Here is a 19507-nt window from a genome sequence, read left to right as displayed (position 1 = left end):
AATTTGGTTGCCTACAACCCCTAGCTTTCTCAAAGGGCTCTTTTTTCTTCTATGTTAGAGAAAACATCATCACAGACCCCTTTTGTGACTTCCAGCCAGCCACGTGACAATTTCACTAGGCAGCCACAGGTTCGGCACAGCTGAGGATGGGACTAGCCATCCGGAAACAGCCATCCAATACAAGAATGCCAGAGTGGACTGATGTATGTGGGTGTGGAAGTCTTCCAATAGTCCATAGACAGTCAGAAAAGAGAGAGCAGCAGAAAGTGCACACACTTACAAGACACACAAAGCATACATGTGTTGAATATGGTGATGCTGAGGAATGAAGACCACTCATTAAAGGTGGACTGCCCGTTCCTGCTCCCGAGGATGCCAGAGGAATCCTGGCCTTCATGACTCACTTCCTTGGTCTCAGAGGTCATGAAGGACATTACGGAGAATGGTCTATGCCCCCTTCAATCCCTTCCCTCCTTCCTCTATTTCCCTGGGAAGGGTGGGACCACCACACATTTCACACTCAGAGTCTGAGCTTCTGAAAGCAGCAAGGCCAAGAGAGAAAAGTGGTTTCATCCTCCAGGTCTGTTCCGTCGGCACCTTGGACATGGGAGACGGTAAAAATAAGCTTCAGAGGAAACATGCTCCTCTAACGTCCCTTGGTGTTTACACGTGTAGCTGAATTCCTTAGAGCCTGTATCATGTTGGCTTCCTGGCTGACTTCATACTCTAAAAAAAAAATAATAGCTCTTTCACCTGACTGCTACCAGGAACATCTAGGGCGGGGGTGGGCTGTCTGGGGCAGAGGTCTACCCACGAGCCGATGAATCAGGTGTGAAGCCAGCTTCAGCATGCGCAGTCCCCAGCCAGCCTAGCTGGCCTCACAGCTGCCTGTCATTGCCTCCTCTCCCGCCCTTATTTGGAGCCCCTGACAGCTGAGCTGCAAGCAGGGGGAGCTGGGTGCAGGCCAGCCGCCACCCTCTGCTTCCCTGCATGGGTCCCGTTGCCAGGGAGAAAGAATCCTGAGGCGAGCGCCCAGGAAGATAACCAAGGACTCTTTTCTGCTCTTCTCACACCTTTGAAGTGGGGGCCTCTTGAGGCAAATCAGCAAGAATGTGACTCTTGCAGCTGAGGGTCTGGGGAGGGGGGGCTACTGGAGCTGCTCAAGGCAAAGGGGCTGTGACAAGCTTTGCCGAACTGATAACTTTAAAAGGGCATCTTCTGCTGGCTCCTCACTCCATTGCTTTATCGCTGCGAGTGACAGAATGGGGAGGGTTCCAGCCCTCCTGCGTTCTCAGAGAGCTGGGGGGCTATAAAAACAGGAGATGCTGGGCAGCTGGGAGACAGTGACAGACAAAGGCTGAGAGAGGAGAAACCAGAGAGTGAGCAGAAGGCAGCAAACATCAGAGCATTCCCTGACCCACGCCAGCATGGGCTCCTTCTCCATCACCATGGGCTTCTTCCTCTTCCTGGCCTTTTGGCTTCCAGGCCATATTGGAGCAAATCCTGTGTACAGTGCGGTGTCCAACACAGATCTGATGGATTTCAAGGTAGGGCCAGGAAGTGGGACACAGATTGGGACTGGGGTCTATTTGGTGCTGGGTCCACTCCTGAGACGCCCCCCCCCCCTTCTCTGCATTTATTTTCCCTTTATAAAGAACCTGCTAGACCATCTGGAGGAGAAGATGCCTGTAGAAGATGAAGTCATGCCCCCACAGGCCCTGAGTGAGCAGACTGATGAAGCAGGGGCGGCACTTAGCTCCCTCCCTGAGGTGCCTCCCTGGACTGGGGAGGTCAACCCACCTCAGAGAGATGGCAACGCTCTGGGGCGCAGCCCCTGGGACCCCTCTGATAGATCTGCCCTCTTGAAAAGCAAACTGAGGGCTCTGCTCGCTGGCCCTCGGAGTCTACGAAGGTCCAGTTGCTTCGGGGGTAGGATTGACAGGATTGGAGCCCAGAGTGGACTAGGCTGCAACAGCTTCCGGGTAAGAGGAGCTGTGGGTGGAAATGGGTAGAGGTCACGTGGGGTCTTGTTAGGGCTCAAAGTTTGCCAAGGAATAGTGACCAGGAAGCATCTTTGGCAGTAGAGAGTCCAGTGCATGTATCTGTTTCCTCTGAGAGTTCTACCTCATTATGATGGATGTCCCTTGAGTTTCAAGACAATGACAACAGCTGCTACAAGGTCTGAGCCACGAGCTCTAGGAAATTAGAACACAGGGCCAAGACTTTCCACATTAATGCTTACCAGTGTCTTGCTTGCGAGTTTATCACAGAGGCTGGACCGTATCTGGTGGGAAATAGTCACTGGTCAAGTTGAGCAGTTTAGCCCAGTAAAGGCAGATTATCAAGACAGTATATTTTTCTCTTTGTAGTACCGGAGATAACAGCCAAGGAGGAAAAGGCATCCAAACCTGCTTGAGCAGATCTCAAAAGACCCTAAGCCCTGGAGGTGCGTCACGCAGCCCGGTTACACTGCTGCTGAGGTGTGGTGAACACCCTCCTGGAGCTCCGGCTTCCTGTCTTCATCTATCACGGTTGATATTAAATGTAGATGAATGGTTTAGTGGGGCCTCGCCTCTCCCACTCTGCATAGTAAAGTAGATCCTCACCCCTTTCAGAAAGCAGTTGGAAAAAAAAATTGAATAAACTTCAGCACCAAGGACAGATGCTGAGGCCTGGATGTGCTTCTTTGGCTTCTGCCCCCAGTTCCTTGCTGTCCCCAACCTTGGTCTTTCATCTTTCCCTCCGTCTTCCTGCTGAGTGTGTGGGGGCTTCACGCCATGGTCCTCAACATGCTTTGCCTCCATCACAGAACCCGGGAAAGCCCGCCCAGACTGAAAGGGGCATTTATTTTTAATTCATGAAAAAGGAACACAAACACACCTTTTCCTGAGGACAGGTGGCTTTAAGGGGCATTTAGAGAACCAGAGACTGTCTAGATCTATCAGAGTGCTGGCTGCTGCAACCATGTGGATTACACTCTGAGTTTGGACAAGCCTGAGAGGAGGGTGGGTTCCGCAGCTGGGAAGAGGGAGGTTTCCAGGCCAATGGGTGGCAAGTGCAAACGCTTTGTGAACTACCTCACTGGTGCATCACCACCTACCCGTGTCTATCAGTCAGTGTTCAAGATCAAATTCAGGGAGCCAAACGCATTTAAAAACAGCCACAATCTCCCTAACCCAGGGCGGTAGAGCTTGAACTTGTATGTTGCCTAGGAGAGAGCCAACAGGAAACATGCAGTACTTTATTTCATTTTGGTCTCACTATGTAGCTTTGGCTGGCCTCGAACTTAGGGAGATCTGCCTGCCTCTGCCTCACTGCATTACCAAATCTGTAAGGTGCAGTATTTTTATATCTGCTTGTGAAAGGACTCAAACTTCCTTTTAAATGAGGGACTCTTTTTCTTACCTGTGGCCCTGTCCATCCACCAGACTCAGTCTCACACCCTCTGCCACCCACACACTCACCTTGCTGCGGTCAGGTCTGCTGCCTCCATGCTGAGATACCACCATCCTGTGCTCTCCATACCCTACACATTCAAGGCTGATACTGAACACTGCTTCCTCCAAGATCACAGAGGCCATCTTGTAACTCCAATAGGACATAGTTTGCCACACCTTCCTGTCTATGTGTGTGTGTGTACACAACATGCGTATGTGTGCGTGCACACCTGTGTGCTTCTGTCCCTAACCTGTACTGGGCATGTTGTACAAAATGGGGAGAAGATACCAAGTAGTATTGTGCATACCTGTTGAGGGGTGGCAAGGCCAGGAGCAGACAGTGATGGGCTGGAGGGGGAGGAAGAACTTCAACCACTTCCAATCAGAATGTTCCTATCTGAGCCATGATCACATATGCCTTAGCCCCAGCACTGGGGACAAGGGGTAGGCAGATCACTGTGAGGTCAAGGCTAGCCTGGTCTACACAGAGTGTTCCAGAACAGCCAGTGCTTTGCAGTGAGACGCTGGTTCAATTTAAAAAAGAAACAAAACAAAAAACCCACTTCCTGTCTGGATCTCAGATTAGAAGGTGCGGAGAGCCAGTCAATGCACACAGAGTATGAATGGGACAAGCACCAGGCCTGCACCAGCAGTCCTAATTGCTAAGGAAAGAATGAGTTGCTGGGGGTATCCCCCAGATGTCATGGTAACAAAGAGACAGAAGGGTGACAGAGTAGGAGCCTGGCAGGCTGTCTGTGACTGGTGGCATGCCAGCACAGCCATGGACACAGCAAGTGGTATTCCTTGTAAAACAAGTGAACAGAGAGCAGACAGATGTGCATGTGCACGTGCACCAGGAGAGCTGAGGGTTTGCTCTCTTCTGGCTGCTGTTAGGCTCTTGTCTGTGGGGTGAGTCCCCAGACAGGCAGCTGAGAACCCACTGTCCACTGTTGCCCTGGTGCAGCTGGCAGGAAGAAAGATCAACAGACCAAATGGACCCCTGTACACAGGTGACAGGTGCCACATAAGAAAGAGCTTACAAAAACAGTAGACAGACAGGGGTGGGGCCAGCAGACTACTTTTCCTGGCTGGGTCTGATGGCACAGACCTAGAATCCCAGCACATGAAAGGTAGGGGCAGGGCAGCTCAGGTCATCTTTGGTTAAAGTGAGTCTGAAGATCGCCTGGGTTACATCAGACCTTGTCTCAGAAACAGACTGCTTTCCTCTAGCACCTTAACTTTCCCTACTTGAGAAGAGCATCATGGAGAAAAGCTCTACAGAGAAGGTGCGAACATTTTATTCTGACTTAAGAGTGACCACAAGAGTGTCCACCTTCCAAAGGACCAAATAAAAATAGATTTTTACAAATTAAAAAAGATACCATTTATGTACACAGTGGAATCAGCTATTGTTATCATATAAACAGACAGTATGAACAAAAGGCAGAAGGAAGCTGCAGCTGGACAGTCACCGAGGTCCACAGGGCAACACGCCACATCATCAACACGGCTGGGCCAGGAGGGCTGTGCTGGCCTCTCCGGAAGCTTTCTTGTCACCAAGGTCTGCATCACCCTGTCACATGACTGAGTCAAGCTAATGTCCATTCCAGCTGGAACTGCTTTAACAAGGTCACATGCAGACATGTCATAAAGTACCACCAAACTCCCACAGCAGTACCGGGGAGCCACACGAAAGCCAAGGCGTAGGAGCCAGCCAGGAAAACTGCCTCAAGCCAACCTCAGTGTCCCTCCATGGAGCTGTGTTTGACAAGGTGCTATGGCATTGGGGGTGGGGGGGACCAAGTCACCAGTTCCAAGGGACTGCCATGGGAGGAGGGTGCAGGGCTTACAGGTCTGGTTCACAGGGGAAAGGCTGTTGTCTTTGGGCTTCTCTGGAAAGGCAGGTTCAGTGGGGAGGGACAGAGAGAACTGGGTGTCCTAGAGGAGCATGGGCTCATGGGTCCAGGGTGGAAATGTCTGGACCCTGTTTATTCTGGGCTAAACTGATGGACACATACATGATGCACAAACCACAATAGGTCCCTAGGACTGGCTGGGAGGCAGGAAACTGTGGACTAAGGTCCCCTACAGGCTACAATTCTGCAAACCCTCCAGGCTAGGAAGACAGTTCTGTGATGTGTCACACTTTCTTAGTGTGAGCAACTGGTTTTCTTCTTGATGGAGCACACAGCAGGGCAGGCACTGCAATCAGCCATAAAATGAAGCTGGCAGCAGGCCAAACACAACCCTGCTTAGCAATTTTCCCAAGTACGTGTGGGGTGTTTCAACCCTCACCCCATCCCCATCCCCCCCCCCCTCCAAGTCAGAAGCTGGAAACAGATTAAATCAAGCTCATTCTGGTAAAAAGATAAGCAAATGGGGAAAACAGGGTGAGGGTCACTGTCAGCCCTAAAGATCCAAGGTAGCTCCCCCAAGACTGTGGAACAATTTCCCAAATGCTGGTCAGAGGACTCTGCCAGGCCGGGCAGCCTCACTACTAGAAGCCAGGCCCAGCACAGATGCCCTCCAGCAAGTTCCATGATTTTAAAAGTATCTAACACAAACGAATGCCACCTATATCCAAACAACAACTACCACAGGGGCTGTGGGTTGCCGGAGGATGAGTGCAAATATCCCTACCCAGATGTTCACTGAGGTGCCGACTCAGAGAGGACCAGCAGCCGGGCGAGAAAGAAGCCATGAGGCAGAGAGGCACAAGCACAGGAGCCTCCTGCTCCCTTCCCGCCCCGAGACCAGCAGCTGCACAGGTTCCTCGCCAAGTCCTGGGGAAGAGGGCCGAGTCTGGAGTGGACTGGAAAGCCAGGCTCCAGCAGTGACCCTGACAGGAGCCAGTGGCTTCCTCCTAAGGTCGTACCTTTGATAGGCCCTGGCTCATGACAGCTTGCTTACTAGTTTGTAGAGTAACCCCAAATTCATTAGGGCTCTGAATAGTAGTTTCTGTCTAGGGGTTCCTCAATTTTGGTTGACTTAGGGAATGAATCGAAGATGAAGCTGTGGCAGCCACACCAGGAAGACAGATGAAGGCTTAGAAAGTTGAGCAGTTGTGGAGAGGAAAGGAATGACAATGGGAGGAGAGCATGTGTCACTGGGAGAACAGATGTAATCAGTGAGTGGGGACTACTGAATGTTCACAGAGGAGAGAAGCTGTAGTTCGACCCCCTACGGTGGAATTTAATGCTTCTAAGACTGTTAGCTGGAATTTTAGTGCATCAGGGTCTGGTCAGGAATGACTCTAAGGACAATCAAGCCACAGGGTCAAGAGCATGAACTCACTCCTAGGAAACAGAATAAGAAAAATGGACCAATGAAGAGGCAGAGTGTATCTCAGGTCCTGGTTCTGATCCCAGGACTCCCCAAACATGGGGAGCAGTTCTTGGCGCCCAAACATGGGGAGCAGTTCCTGGCGCCCAATCCTAAACTTGGTAATGAACATGGTATGTAAATAACATCCTCAGTGTTTGCCTCGGTCCAACTTCTTTCTAGAAGGGTCTGGGCGACAGCTGGGCTCTCCAAGAAACAGCAACAGGGAGTTACCAAGCGTCCACCTAGGATCCAGCCTGACAGCACCCTGATGTCTCTCCAAGGGAGCTGGGGAATGGAAGATTCTTACAGAGGAAGCTAGTAAAACCCCAACTTCCTGCTCAACACATCCCCAAAAACCTCTGACCCCCATCTTCCAGGACTCCAGGCATCTGAGCAAATGGGTGGCTGGGAGCCTTCGGGCCGGCTGTGGGGGCCAGCAAGTGTGCGGGCCACCTGCAGAGGCACCTCTGGGAGAGTGGGCTGGCTTCAGCAGGGCTCAACTGTCAGAGGGTCTGGTAATGCTGTCGTAGCCGGGCCTGCAGGAACTCATTCGTCAGGTTGTGTCGTGTAATGATCCCCACGATCTAGGACAAGGAGAAAACACACAAGTCACCACAGGGTTAAACCCAGCAGTAAGACTGTGAAAAGAGAGCTGGTCTCGTCAATGTACCACAGGATGTAGAAAGAGAAAGACAGAATCATGACCTGGACAGTGTAAGGCAATGACAGGAGTTTTGTGCTCATGGCACAGACTTCCTCCTCTCAGCAGGTTAGGCGTCCAAAGCTGAAGACCTGAGGACAGATGGACAAACAGAGCTGCACCAGAGGAATCAGTGGGCCCTGAATTGAGAGTAAACTGGGGGCAGGGAGAGGGAGAGGGACTAGAAGGGGACTCTGAGCCACCTGCTTTCTCCCAACACAGATCTCTGTGTGGCCCAGGCATTCTTTTATTGTTTTTGGTTTAGGTACGGACAGGGTTTCATTCACAACACAGCCCAGGCTAGCCTTGAACTTTCCTGTGTGCTGGGATCACAGGTGTGTGCCACATGCCTGGCATAACTAGCCTGTGTTTTATCTTGTGTACTTGTTTATGAAGAAACCTAGGCTCATGGTCTATCATCTAGCTACACCCCAAGTCAAGCCATGTCGTGTGTCAGGTTTCTACTGCTGTGATGGAGCACCATGACCAAAAGCAACTTGGGGAGAAGATTTATGTCAGTACTTCATAGTCTATCACTAAGCAAAGTCAGGCAGGAGCCCAAACAGGGCAGGAACCTGGAGGCAGAGCTGATGCACAGGCCATGGAGGGTGCTGCTGACTGGCTTGCTCTTCCTGAGTTGCTTAGCCTGCTTTGGTATAGCGTCCAAGACCACCAGCTCAGGGATGGCGCTCTGGGCCCTTCCACACCAACCACTAATCACAAACTGTGCTTCAGCTCTGCTCGCGGCCTTTTCTTGACAACCCTTGTTCCCAAACGACTCCAGCTTGTGTCGAGCTGACATAAAACTGGCTAGAGTATGTCCTTAAACAGGGCACACGCTACCTACATATACCAGCAGTTGGGAGGCTGAGTCAAGAGGACTGCTCAAGTTCAAGGCCAGTCTGGGCTACTTAATGAGTATCGGGCCAGCAAGGGAGGATGCAGGGAAGGCAGGCTGTCCCTTAATCGGGAACCACTTCCTGAAGCGTCATTCTGGTGAAAAAGGACTGGTTCAAAAGGGAACTGAAAAGTAACTAACTGAGAAAGGTGGGGAAATGGACCACGCAGCCATGCTGCTCGGCTGTCAGAGGAGGGGTGGGGTGTCGTAGCTTAGTGGGAGAGCCTGCCTAGCATGCCTAAGACTAAACGACACCCCGCAGAGATGGGTACCTGCAAGAAAATCCACTATGAGTGCCACCTCGGGGCATGCAGAACCTGCACAGCAGAGCTGACAAGGTGATGCTCTCAGCAGAGCAGGAGTCAGGGCTTATTTTTGTTTATTTGTATTTTCTTATTTTGCTACAATATAGTAAGATAGTACAGCAATAACTGTATAATAAAAAATTAAGTTGGGCTGCCAACGTGGCCCAGTGGATAAATACGCTTGCCATGCAAGCTTGGTGACCAGAGTAGAAGACCCAGAACTCACTCAAGTGGAAGGAGAGAACCAACTCCACAGAGCTGGGCTCACACAGCACACACAAACAGCTTTTTTAAAAAAGTAACCCTGAACTGATGGGAAAGCCTACAAAAATAATTACTGGGGTGCTGTCTTAAAGCCCTCTGAGCATCCTACCTTACCTGCTACTAGTGCTACAAATGCCCGTAAGCGGCAGAGCCAAGAGACACAGGGTGGGGGAGTGAGGAGACACCTGGAGCCAGGACAAGAACAGGCATGAAGAATGGAAGGCAGGACACGGGCGCCCCCTGCTGGACGGATGAGTGCATGGACAAGCAGCATCCAAAGGGTAGACAGATGAGAGGCCGCCAGGGCCACTGCTTCCTCCACCCAACCCACTCACCTCGCCCACTGCATTCACCACTGGCAAGTGGCGCAGGCCCATGGTTCTGAACAGGTTGAACACTTGAGAAACATGGGTGTTGGGGGAGACAGTAAATGGTGAAGGATTCATATACGGGGTGACATCCTGCAGCAGAAAATCAAGAATCATCCACAGCCTGGGATAAACATGGCACACAGCAGCATATGCAACAGCCCCAAGGAACAGCCCTGCTCACCACAATCATTCGGGGATTCAGCAGTGTGAGGTCCAGGTCATGGATGTCTGGATAGCGCGGGTAGTCCTCGGCCATCTCAGCATATGAAAGACGCGGTTGGCTGGCACTCTGCAATTCCCACCAAGACAATGTCCTTGCAACAAACTGCAGCTGCTTAGAGGGTCACTCTGACAGCCCCCTCCCCAGTTATGACAGTATCTTCCAGTCACAAGCTACTAGGGGTGGGGGTGACAGTACAGGAGCCATAGCAGGTACTGAGGAGGGAGACAACCTGATACCAAACCAGTTCTAATGAAAGATAAGACTGCTAATAGGGGTTATGGGTTGTGTCCCCCCAAAAGAGAGCCAACTTGTAAATCCTAGTACCTATCAAGTGCCTTTGCTGAAAACAGGGCTCTGCAGATTTACTTACAGTGAGCTCATACTGGACTAGGGGCCTAATTCCAACATCAGGCATCCTTACAAAGTGAAGAGAGGAAGCAGAGTGAGCACTGTGTGTCAACAGAAGTAATACGGAAGTGATGTTACAATCAGCAAGGCCTGGAACTATTGGCAACTGTTGGGACTAAGAGGAGGGCAGGAAGGACCCCTCCTAGCTCCTTCAGAGAGCCAGCCTGTGCACCCTGGATCTTGTACTTATGGTCTTGAACTATGGAAGACCCTGCTTCAAACTCCCAGGCCGATGGCAATCTGCAACAATGGCTACAGACAGTGTCACAGGAGTGTTGTCACTGTCCCTCAGATGTCACTGCAGTGTGACAGGTCAGGGAGGCCAGTGCAAGGGCTCACAAGACAGCACAGTGGCTACAAGTGCTAGCCAGGAACTGCTATCTGAATGGGCTCCTGCACCCTAACTGCACTCTGTGCACCTCACCTGCTGGCCCACTGCCAGACAGCCCCAGAATCAACCTGCTCTGTCAGGGCAGGCCAGGTACTTCAGGATCTAAGTTGTCATCACTCCAATGTCCTTTCCCCTAAACTCCCCATCAGTCTCTAACCACTCCAACCAGGCTGGTCACCTACACTCCACACAGGTCCCTGTGCCAGGGCAACTGTTCTTCTGCAGGCTTATCAGACCACAGATGGGCTCAGGGGTCTACAATGGGAGAAACCTGCAGCTGCTGACATCAGCAGATTCTGCTAAAAAGCAGGGATCTGGGTGATTTGCTGAGTCTCTTGCCAAAAAGGTATGAGGGGTATGGCCTTGGGTGCCATGTGGACACCCTAAAACCAAATGGAAGAGAAAAGGTGTCTTCAGTGGAGCTGGCGGGGGAGGGGCACTTCTTCCACTAACACATGCGGAAGAGTCCACTTGCACCAGAACTCAAATCCTGCAGTATTAAAGTCAAGCATGGTGGCCAAGGCCTGGGATGCCTGGGATCTCAGCACATGAGCGCTGGAGACAGCAGGATCAGGCATTCAGCCTCAGCTATCCAGTGAGGTAAAGACCAGCTTGGGCTACACGAGACCCTGTCTCAACAACAGAAGAAAAAAAAAGGAATCCCCCCTACCCCCCCAGGATATGAAAAGCTCACAGGCCAGCAGGCAGGAGACACTGGACAAAATGTGGCAGAGGATAGACAAGGGACAGGTGGAGTCAGCTTGCCCTCACCTCCCTCATGACCTGGGGTCTCCCGAACAATAGGGTCTGTCCCTGGCACCGTCCTGCCTTCCAGAACACCAGAACCCAAGACTTACGGACTGACTTTCTGAGTAACACACTCCTCGGACAAGCAGGGTGACGAGCTGAGAGCGCAGGACGAGGCCGTGGAAGGTCAGCGGACGGAAACGTTCCTCCATGGTCCAGTCTTCACTCGGGGACTGGTCAGGGTATAGGTTGGGGTAGGGAGTGTATCTGTTACACAAAAACCAGACGCTGCCTCGTATCCCGCCAGCAGGGCCACTCTCACATTCCCACTGCCTCCTGTAATCTCCAGCACACAAGGCCTCCCTCACATCCTGTGTGCAGGGCGCTCTGCTGGCCGGCCGCTGCAGGCAGCCAGTGTGAGGCCCTCACCTCCTCTCCAGCATCTGCTGTAGCAAGTCCTCCTTCTCTGCTGGCTCCTCAGAAGCCACGTGCTCATCACACACGTTTCGTAGCTCGCTGGAAGGGTAAGACTTCATGGACTGGCCCCGCTTGCGCTGCTCACCAGCACGGGTGAGGATACTGGATTTCTATGGATGGAGGTGGGGGCAATGAGAGTCTGTACAAGTGCCAAGATGGTGGTGCTGGGCATACAGATACAGGCGCATCTCTAGTGCTGTGGGGATGGGAACAGTACTTTCTATGGAGGTCTGCAAGACACTCAGAGTGCAGGCCAGTCAGGCCTTAGACTTGAACATGAATCTGAGGCCTCGCCCAAGAGAGGTATGACTCTACCGCTACACTACATCTCGTGACCCTGCCCAGCCCAAGTGTGTCACTTGATTTTGATGGTGAGTTTGACTGGGTGATACTGAAGCAGTCTGGGTGTCTGTCTGTTTTCATAGGACCAGAACCCAAGGGTTTGACCTCAGACAGATGAAGAGAAGGAGCTGGGGTCTAGATGGGGAAGTCGGTCACAGCTGTATGTGCACACACGTGTGCTGTGTCCTCAGGGACTTTATCTTGCCCTGACCCCTTCCTGGACTCTTTTGTGTGCTTTCTCCCTCCGTGCTTCGAGATATTCCGCTCTGTATATTTTTGGCCCTGATGGATGGGAGTTACATCTGAAACACAGGACAAAAGAAATCCTTCTTCTAAGTGCTAATTTTTGTTATTTTTCCTCTGTGTAGCAGGGCTGTCTACCTCTGCCTCCTGAGTGCAGGGGCTAATGGCTAGCGTCACCACCGCCCAGCTTGGTTTGTCTAAGTGCGCTCACACCACATATTTTGTCACAGTGATGTGAAGTTATCTGCTACAACAAATCTCATGTTTTTACTGGCCTAAGACTTTACTTGCTCTCATCTGGGGAGCTACACCTCAATTCTGCAGAGGGAAAACAACCTTTCTCTTACATCCTGTCTTGGAGGGACTGTCAGTGTTTATGTCTGCTCTTCCCAAAGCCACCAAAGCCAACTGGTGGCCACATAGCCTGTGTGAGGTGATGGACCTACCCTCCCTGGACTGAGAGTTGGGAGCTACCCAAAGTCAGAGACCAGTCAATGCCCATCCCACCTGTGTATATCACATGGCATCATGAGGCCAGTGTCTGCATCCCTAGAACTCGCAGCCGGCCCGGGTCTGCAGCTTCTACTCAATTTCTTCCAGCCCCCTCCCCCCCAATCTGTGGTTTCTTAAGACAAAAGTTTCTCTATGGAGCGCAAGCTAGCTCAGAGCTCACAGTGATCCTCCTGCCTGGGCCCCCACTTTCCTAAGTTGGCCACAATCTATTTGTGTCAGCAATTCTAGAATCCTCCCTGATGCCTGTATATGGTAAATAGTTAATACCAAGTCTGCTGAGTTTTCCAAAAGGACCCATCCACCCCCTTCCTGCTGCCCAGATGAGCACACATTCTCCATGAAACCCACTGAGCCATGCGGGAAGATTCTGCAGACTTTCCCTAGTGCAGCCCAGCTTCAGAGGCAGCATTATACAGCCTGAGTGTTGGGCCAGAGGGTCCTGCCTGCCTCACCAGCCTCCCTTTTGGGCTATTTTCTTTACCTTGAACTTGATGTTGTTGCTTATGAGCTGGTTGCCCTTCATGAACTCCTTCTCGTTGCCCCTGTTCTCTGTGACCACGGGGAAGGCGTGGTGGACCGTAGTGCGCAGGATGCTCACCAGAGACTGGATGCGAGTGTGCGGGTACACATACGTCAAGTTGGGCTCCATGATGTCACTGGCTCTCAGCCTGCAGAGGGGGAAGCTGTAACAGCCTCAACGACACCACAGCCACTGGGGACAGGCTAGGTTGGGCAACAGTGCTCATCTCCATCTGGGTCACTGGAGCCTCTTTTCTGAATCATCCCCAGCAACTCCTCCAACTTCTACACTGTGCCTGCTACACTGCTCCTTACTTTATCATGCTAGGGGCTGCTGTGACCTCCCCACAAACCCCACCACCTGCCTTCCCAAGGGTTGGCCAGCCACTCCTTGACACACCACATCACATGCTATGATCGATCACCACTAATCACTAGTTATCTGGAAATTAAAGGGCAATTCTGGAGCCCTGGCTTAGACCAGGATGGCAAGCCAGAGCCCGCAGATCAATCCCAGCCTTGCCCACTCCTTCACGCCTGTTTTCCTGCTGCAGTGGCAGGGCTGTGGGTTGATAGGCTGCTGACCCTGCATTAACTCATAAGGCCTGCCTGATACACAGAGGCTGGACACCTGTGGCTGGTCCCAGCCAAGGGTGGTGCTTGGTTGGAGGTGTGAGTGGGCTGGTGTATTGCCAGGGCTGTGCATGTTCTCAGTGTGAGCATCTAGCAATGTTAAAAGCCTGAAGCAGCTCTCACAGCTGACTTGGCCAGCATGCTAAGGAGCCAACTAACCACAGCAGCCCTGCCTCCCTGTGCCCCACCAGGCTACCCAGTCCTGGGACCTGCTCTCCAGAGTCCTAGCCAACTCAAGCGGCTCAACATCCCTAAACACACAGGGACACAGTGTACCTTCTAATCGGAACAGGGTGGCCTACTGTACCCCACCCGACAGGCCCTGCAGCTTAGAAAGTGGTGCAGAGATGTGGGAGGAGGGAGGTGCGGGAGGAGGGAGGTGCGGGAGGAGGGAGATGCGGGAGGAGGGAGTTGCAGGAGGAGGGAGGTGTGGGAGGAGGGAGTTGCAGGAGGAGGGAGGTGTGGGAGGAGGGAGGTGCAGGAGGAGGGAGGTGCGGGAGGAGGGAGGTACAGGAGGAGGAAGGTGCGGGAGGAGGGAGATGCGGGAGGAGGGAGATGCGGGAGGAGGGAGATGCGGGAGGAGGGAGGTGCGGGAGGAGGGAGATGCGGGAGGAGGGAGGTGCGGGAGGAGGGAGGTACGGGAGGAGGAAGGTGCGGGAGGAGGGAGGTGCGGGAGGAGGGAGGTGCGGGAGGAGGGAGGTGCGGGAGGAGGGAGGTGCGGGAGGAGGGAGATGCGGGAGGAGGGAGATGCGGGAGGAGGCCAGCTTACTTGTCCATCTCCACCTCTGCCTCCCACTCCAGAAGAGGCACGCCTCTCAGCCCAATGTGGATGTCATAAATGCCCTGATTGAAAAAGTCTCCAGTCCACTTGGCCACCTGGAACATAAAGCAGAGGCCTGAAGACAGCCCTTGAAGGGAGCCTGGCCCTCAGCCTGCCGGCAACCAGAGGGACGTGCTCACCATCAAAGTGATCATGATAGGAAGTCCATAGGTGATCTCATTTGTAGACTCAATCAGGATGACCGTGAGGCTGATGGTCATTCTTACAACTCCACCCAAGAAAGCTGCCGCACCAATCAGGGCAAAGGTCCCAGAATAGAGGTGGCCCAGTCCAATGTAGCTGGTGAAGAGAGAAACAGAGTCAGGCTTAGACTCGAAATGGTAGCATGGGCTCACACACTTGTAAACACATGGGCACATGTGCACTCAAGTCCACACTACCTTTTCAGGACATTGGCAACTAAACGTCCAAAAGCTGCTCCACAAAGCAGGGAAGGCACAAAGAGGCCACTGGGGACAGACGTGCCGAAAGTCCAGCATGCGAGCAGGAAATAGAGGATGAAGAATAAGGCCAGGGTGATGGGGCTGAAAGTCCCTGCAGGGTGAGAAGAGACCTGAGTCACACCAGCAGATGCCTAAACTGTGTTGGGTCCTATAGGGTAGCTTTTGCACACCAGCCTGGCCACCAGCCAACACTAGAGGCAGAAATATGAGCCTCTGGCATGAACACTGTGGCAGGGAGATGCCCCAGTGGGAGCTGGCATTGACCCTGGCCGGGGGTGTGCAGCACAGATACTCACCGTCCTGATGGAAGAGCTGCAGGATGGCAGACTCCTGGGAGTTGAAGAAGAGTGTGGCCATGTCATTGTAGGTGTCATTGGGACAAAAAAAAGTCTTGATCGTTGAATTTACATCTTCTGATGTGACCTGAAGAAAGGGGATCAAAAAGTCACCACAAAGGCACCTGATTGGGACATACAGGCCTTCAGTGTCTGGCTGCACAGCTCTGCCTGTGGGAGGAGCTGGGGTCTAGCTGGAGGAGGAAGCAGGCACACATCTGCCATGGGCACTAGATGGCAGCTGACTAATGCCTGTTCCTGCACTTTGACGATGGAGTGAGACAGTATGGGTGAGGGTGAAGCCTCTGCTTATCCACTTTTTATAAAGCATCTGCGTCTGTCTCAGTAGGTACACAACTGCTGTAGCATGAATGCCAAGGTCACATGACATTGAGCTGGGCGATTTAGTCACCACCACACATGCCAGACTGGCCGGCCCTACAAACTGCCCATCTCTACCTCTCATCTTGCCACGGCAGCACGACAATTTCAGACATGAGCTGCCATGTTTAACTTCATAAGGGTCCTAGGGACCTGACTCAGGTCCCAGTCCTCGTCTGGCAAACGCTTTACCTGCTGCGCCGTCTCCTCAGCCCTCACTCCCACTCATCACTGAGCAGAACTACAGCAGGGTTTGCCGTGGACCTGGTTTTCCTCCTTGGTGCAGATTCTGAAGTAACACAGCTAAGGCTCAGTGTGAGAGCCCCAAGGACTACGGGATGATAATGCAGATCAGACATCAGCTGAAACCCCAACTTTGGTTGCAAATGAAACCAACCAAGAAACCAACCTTTCTTTAGTCTGGATTTTCTACAAAAGAAACCAACCTTAACATGAGGCCCAACAGCAAGATCATGCTCTGGGCCACCTTCCTTCCAATCCCACTAGGAGAACACGAGCCAAATGAGAAAGAAAAGCCTCTTTACAGCAAACGAGTGGTGGCGCATGGCTTCGGCGCCCGCCGCCAGTTCGAATTCCCCATGTAACTCTGCCCGAGTCTCATGGGGGGGGGGGGGGGCGGGGGCGGGGGAAGAAAAGCCTCTTTACATTCTCAAAACCCTGTGTGAGTACGGGATTCTGATGCCAGCTGAAGGGCATCTGCAGAGGGGTGGTTCTGGATTTCTGCCTGGCGGTGTACAATGACTGAGCTTCACCGCACTGCTGTCTCTGTGACTATGGACAGTAAGGAGATGGACAGCGCCACCTGTTGGCAGAGAGATGTGAGTGCAGGGGAACAGTGGACAAACTGTTGGCCATGTCAATAACTGACACATGCAGGGTTTCCCAGAAAATGTCTGGAGGAAAGTCGGTCCCACAGAGTCTCTGGGAAAGGCCTTGAGGTCAGCTGCACTACTGAGAGACCACCCGTCTGCTGGCAGAGAACAGACTACAAGTTCAGATGGCTTCATCACTAACTCTGCACTCTCTGGGAAGAACTTTTCCTTTGTAAACTCTGACTTTTCCTTCTCTACAAAATGAAGTAGTACCTTCCCCTTTATGCTACACGTTACCAGCTAAGGGATCTTGGGAAAGTCTTCACTTTGCCTCTGTTTTCTTTCCTGAAAAATGGGGATACTGTTATCAGCCATCACAGTACAAGAAAAAGAATGGAAGTTGTGTGAAGTACTTGTGAAAGATCCGAGACACTGAGAGCCTGAGCGTCTCCTATCAAGGGTCCAGGAGTCCTATAGCCCAGAAAGCCAATCCAGCCCAGAACAGCCACCTTTGTCTGGTTTTAGTTAAATTTTTTTTAAGTTAGTCAACTTGAGCACAGAATGTTTTATGTTTTTTATATTATTAGTGTTCCACAACAAAATACATTTTGAAAACTTTGGTCTGAAAAATAAAGTGGCCTTGGGAATAACAAGGTGTCAGTAAACTTCTACTCTGTGTGATACCTTCTTTTGTCCCAGGCACCCTCTTGCCTGAGGGTTACACAAAAGGTGGCTGCAAGGGCCAGATGTAATGGCTATGGCTGGTTGACCTTTCATCTAAAACACCCTGGACATCACAGTCTGCTTCCCTCCCAAACAAGCTCCTTCCGGCTCTGAGAGCTCTCAGTTACTACTTCGAAACAAGAAAACATGCTAAGGAGAGCAGCCCAGCATGGGACTCTCACATCACAGAAGTGAGGTGGTGGGGCCCCAAGTCAGTGTGCCCCGCAGGCCTGAAGAGGGACAGGGTAAATGGGCCTGGAGAGAGTCGAGCAGTAGGCCAGTGAGCAATGCTTCCCATGTCTACAGCCTGAGCTTTAGACAGTGCAGGAAGGATGCAGGCAAGTGTGCTCATCCTCCCAGGGAAAGGACACAGCACACTCAGCTGCAGGCAGGAGCAGCATGGTTCTAAACAGATACACTGTTCTGGTTGGAGGATAGACACCAAGTTCGCGAGGGTTACCTGGAGCTGGAATGAGCCATTCCCAGTTTGACTCGTGGAAGACATCTGTCGGCATTCTCCTAATACCATGGAGGCCACAAACACCACCACCGTGGTCACCAGGGACACCAAGAGGCTCTCTAAGACTCTGGAAAGCAGAGCACAGCTGTGACAGGGCAATGCAAAGATGCTTAGGCCTCAGCACACACCAGCACTACACCTGCCCCAACACCCCTCCCCCACAGGACAAGCCCAGCAGCCCTGGTCAGAACACACACATCCAGGATTCACTCCCGACTTGCTGTCTAGCTGGCTGCAATGAAGGGCAGGCAGCTGATGAAGGAGGCTGTTGTACACACATCATCTCTTTCTAAAGAGCTAAATGGTTTTTCCTTGCTAAGGCCAGGGCAAGGGTAACTCCTGACAGACAGAATCTGCTGACCCTCCTGACCTTTGGCCATGTGTGCTAGCAACAGGTCAGCAGAAGAGGTGAGCCACCTAGCCACTCAGATATAACTCCGCCTCAGCTTCTCTGGCCTCCATGGGGTACACTTCTGAGTTTGTTTATATGCTTAGTCTCAAAGGAGAAATCACAGTGGGTGTGGGAAGCAGGGTCTATTCACAGGACCATCTTCCTTGGGAGAGACGGCCCGCCCACAAGGGGCTCACTGCAGATACCTGACGAGCTTAGGTTTCGGGTGCACGGTGCGCATACGGTACTTTGCAAGCCTCTTGTTCAGACAGTTGAATGTGGCTCCCAGGAGGCCCCCAATGACCCCCATCACGATGAAGAAACCCAAATCCATAGCTGTCCAGAGATGACATTTTTTATCAGAGTCAGAGCACTGAGAGAAGGGGGAAGGGAGGGAGAGAGAAAAACCAGAGTGGCCATGAGAACAGGAAGGGAAGAAACAGAGACAGAACAAGAGCGGGATGCTTTCCTTCCTTCCCTGACAAGGGTTCAGACTGCCCAGCTCACTGCTCATGGGACCAAGTGTGTGCAGGAGCACGGCCATCTACCCCGCTGCTCTTTTACAAGTTTCATGGGTACAGTGAAATATCCTGGGAGGAAGGATAAGACATACCTTAAATTCACCAAAGTTCAGCAATCCAGGCAGCTGGAAGGAACCCCAACTTCCAAACTGAATCCCAGAGCGGAAGAAGTTGAGGGTGAAGGTGGCAGACATGGAACAGAAGAGCTAGAAGATAGGTAACAAGGACACCGGTGACATCACCCTCTCCTTCACTCCCTCTTACACTTATTCATTCATTTATGCATTTATTTTGTGCATATGTGGTAGTCAAAGGAGAAGTTGCAGGAGTCAGTTCTCTCCTTCCACCATGTAGGGCCAAGGGTTCAACTGGGGTCTGGGGGCATCAAGTGCCTCTGTCCAGAGCCATCTTGGCAGCCTGACAGTCCCCAGGTATGGTGGCACAGCACTCAGGAGGCAGACAGGTAGACTCTGTGAGTTGAGGCTAGCTCCGTCTACATAGTGAGATCTTGTCTCAAAACCGAACCAAACAGTAACAACAATAAACAAAGAAATAAAAACCCACGGCTCCAGAAGAAGCCTTCAGAAGTGGCTGCCTTCAGGACCCCCCCTTGGGGAAAGCAACTGAAGGCAGGCTCTGAGCCAGTGTCTCTCTATGGTCCTCCATAGTGCCTGATGCTGAGAGCTCCTTATGGAGCAGGCCCTGTGCCCAACACAAAGGAGGA

The 19507-nt window shown here is 52.1% G+C and overlaps 2 protein-coding genes across 3 annotated transcripts in view; one reads left to right on the top strand and one right to left on the bottom strand.

The window, feature by feature from the left end:
- Nucleotides 1-1336: 1336 nt before the first annotated feature.
- On the top strand, nucleotides 1337-2664 carry Nppa (natriuretic peptide A). The gene is made up of 3 exons (XM_034503570.2): nucleotides 1337-1547; nucleotides 1656-1982; nucleotides 2370-2664. Exons 1-3 carry the CDS (start codon nucleotides 1428-1430, stop codon nucleotides 2379-2381), a joined length of 459 nt encoding a protein of 152 aa, XP_034359461.1. The 5' UTR covers nucleotides 1337-1427; the 3' UTR covers nucleotides 2382-2664.
- Nucleotides 2665-4713: 2049 nt separating this feature from the next.
- Clcn6 (chloride voltage-gated channel 6) overlaps nucleotides 4714-19507 on the bottom strand; it is a 31481-nt gene continuing 16687 nt past the window's right edge. Inside the window, exons 11-23 of one of the 2 annotated variants that reach the window (XM_034503037.2) lie at nucleotides 18876-18989; nucleotides 18469-18635; nucleotides 17812-17938; nucleotides 15376-15502; nucleotides 15017-15170; nucleotides 14756-14915; nucleotides 14565-14671; nucleotides 13125-13311; nucleotides 11498-11655; nucleotides 11179-11335; nucleotides 9481-9588; nucleotides 9264-9389; nucleotides 4714-7345 (exon numbers count right to left, since the gene is read on the bottom strand). In XM_034503037.2, the coding sequence (XP_034358928.1) occupies nucleotides 7265-7345; nucleotides 9264-9389; nucleotides 9481-9588; nucleotides 11179-11335; nucleotides 11498-11655; nucleotides 13125-13311; nucleotides 14565-14671; nucleotides 14756-14915; nucleotides 15017-15170; nucleotides 15376-15502; nucleotides 17812-17938; nucleotides 18469-18635; nucleotides 18876-18989 (1773 nt within the window). In that variant the 3' untranslated portion in view covers nucleotides 4714-7264. Of the gene's footprint in view, nucleotides 7346-9263; nucleotides 9390-9480; nucleotides 9589-11178; nucleotides 11336-11497; nucleotides 11656-13124; nucleotides 13312-14564; nucleotides 14672-14755; nucleotides 14916-15016; nucleotides 15171-15375; nucleotides 15503-17811; nucleotides 17939-18468; nucleotides 18636-18875; nucleotides 18990-19507 lie in introns of those variants that run through there. The other variant, XR_013110326.1, reaches the window with a different exon arrangement.

Source organism: Arvicanthis niloticus, chromosome 5, assembly GCF_011762505.2.
Source record: "Arvicanthis niloticus isolate mArvNil1 chromosome 5, mArvNil1.pat.X, whole genome shotgun sequence".
In the NCBI taxonomy this organism is placed as follows: domain Eukaryota; kingdom Metazoa; phylum Chordata; class Mammalia; order Rodentia; family Muridae; genus Arvicanthis; species Arvicanthis niloticus.
The sequence above is the reverse complement of the archived record's forward strand: the minus strand, read 5'-3'. Positions and strand labels throughout refer to the sequence as shown.

Bases quoted from the DNA above. Each gene is read 5' to 3' on its own strand.
- Nppa (XM_034503570.2), top strand. From the start codon at position 1,428: ATGGGCTCCTTCTCCATCACCATGGGCTTCTTCCTCTTCCTGGCCTTT. The intron at 1,548-1,655 runs GTAGGGCCAGGA...CCCTTTATAAAG, and splicing joins CAGATCTGATGGATTTCAAG to AACCTGCTAGACCATCTGGA.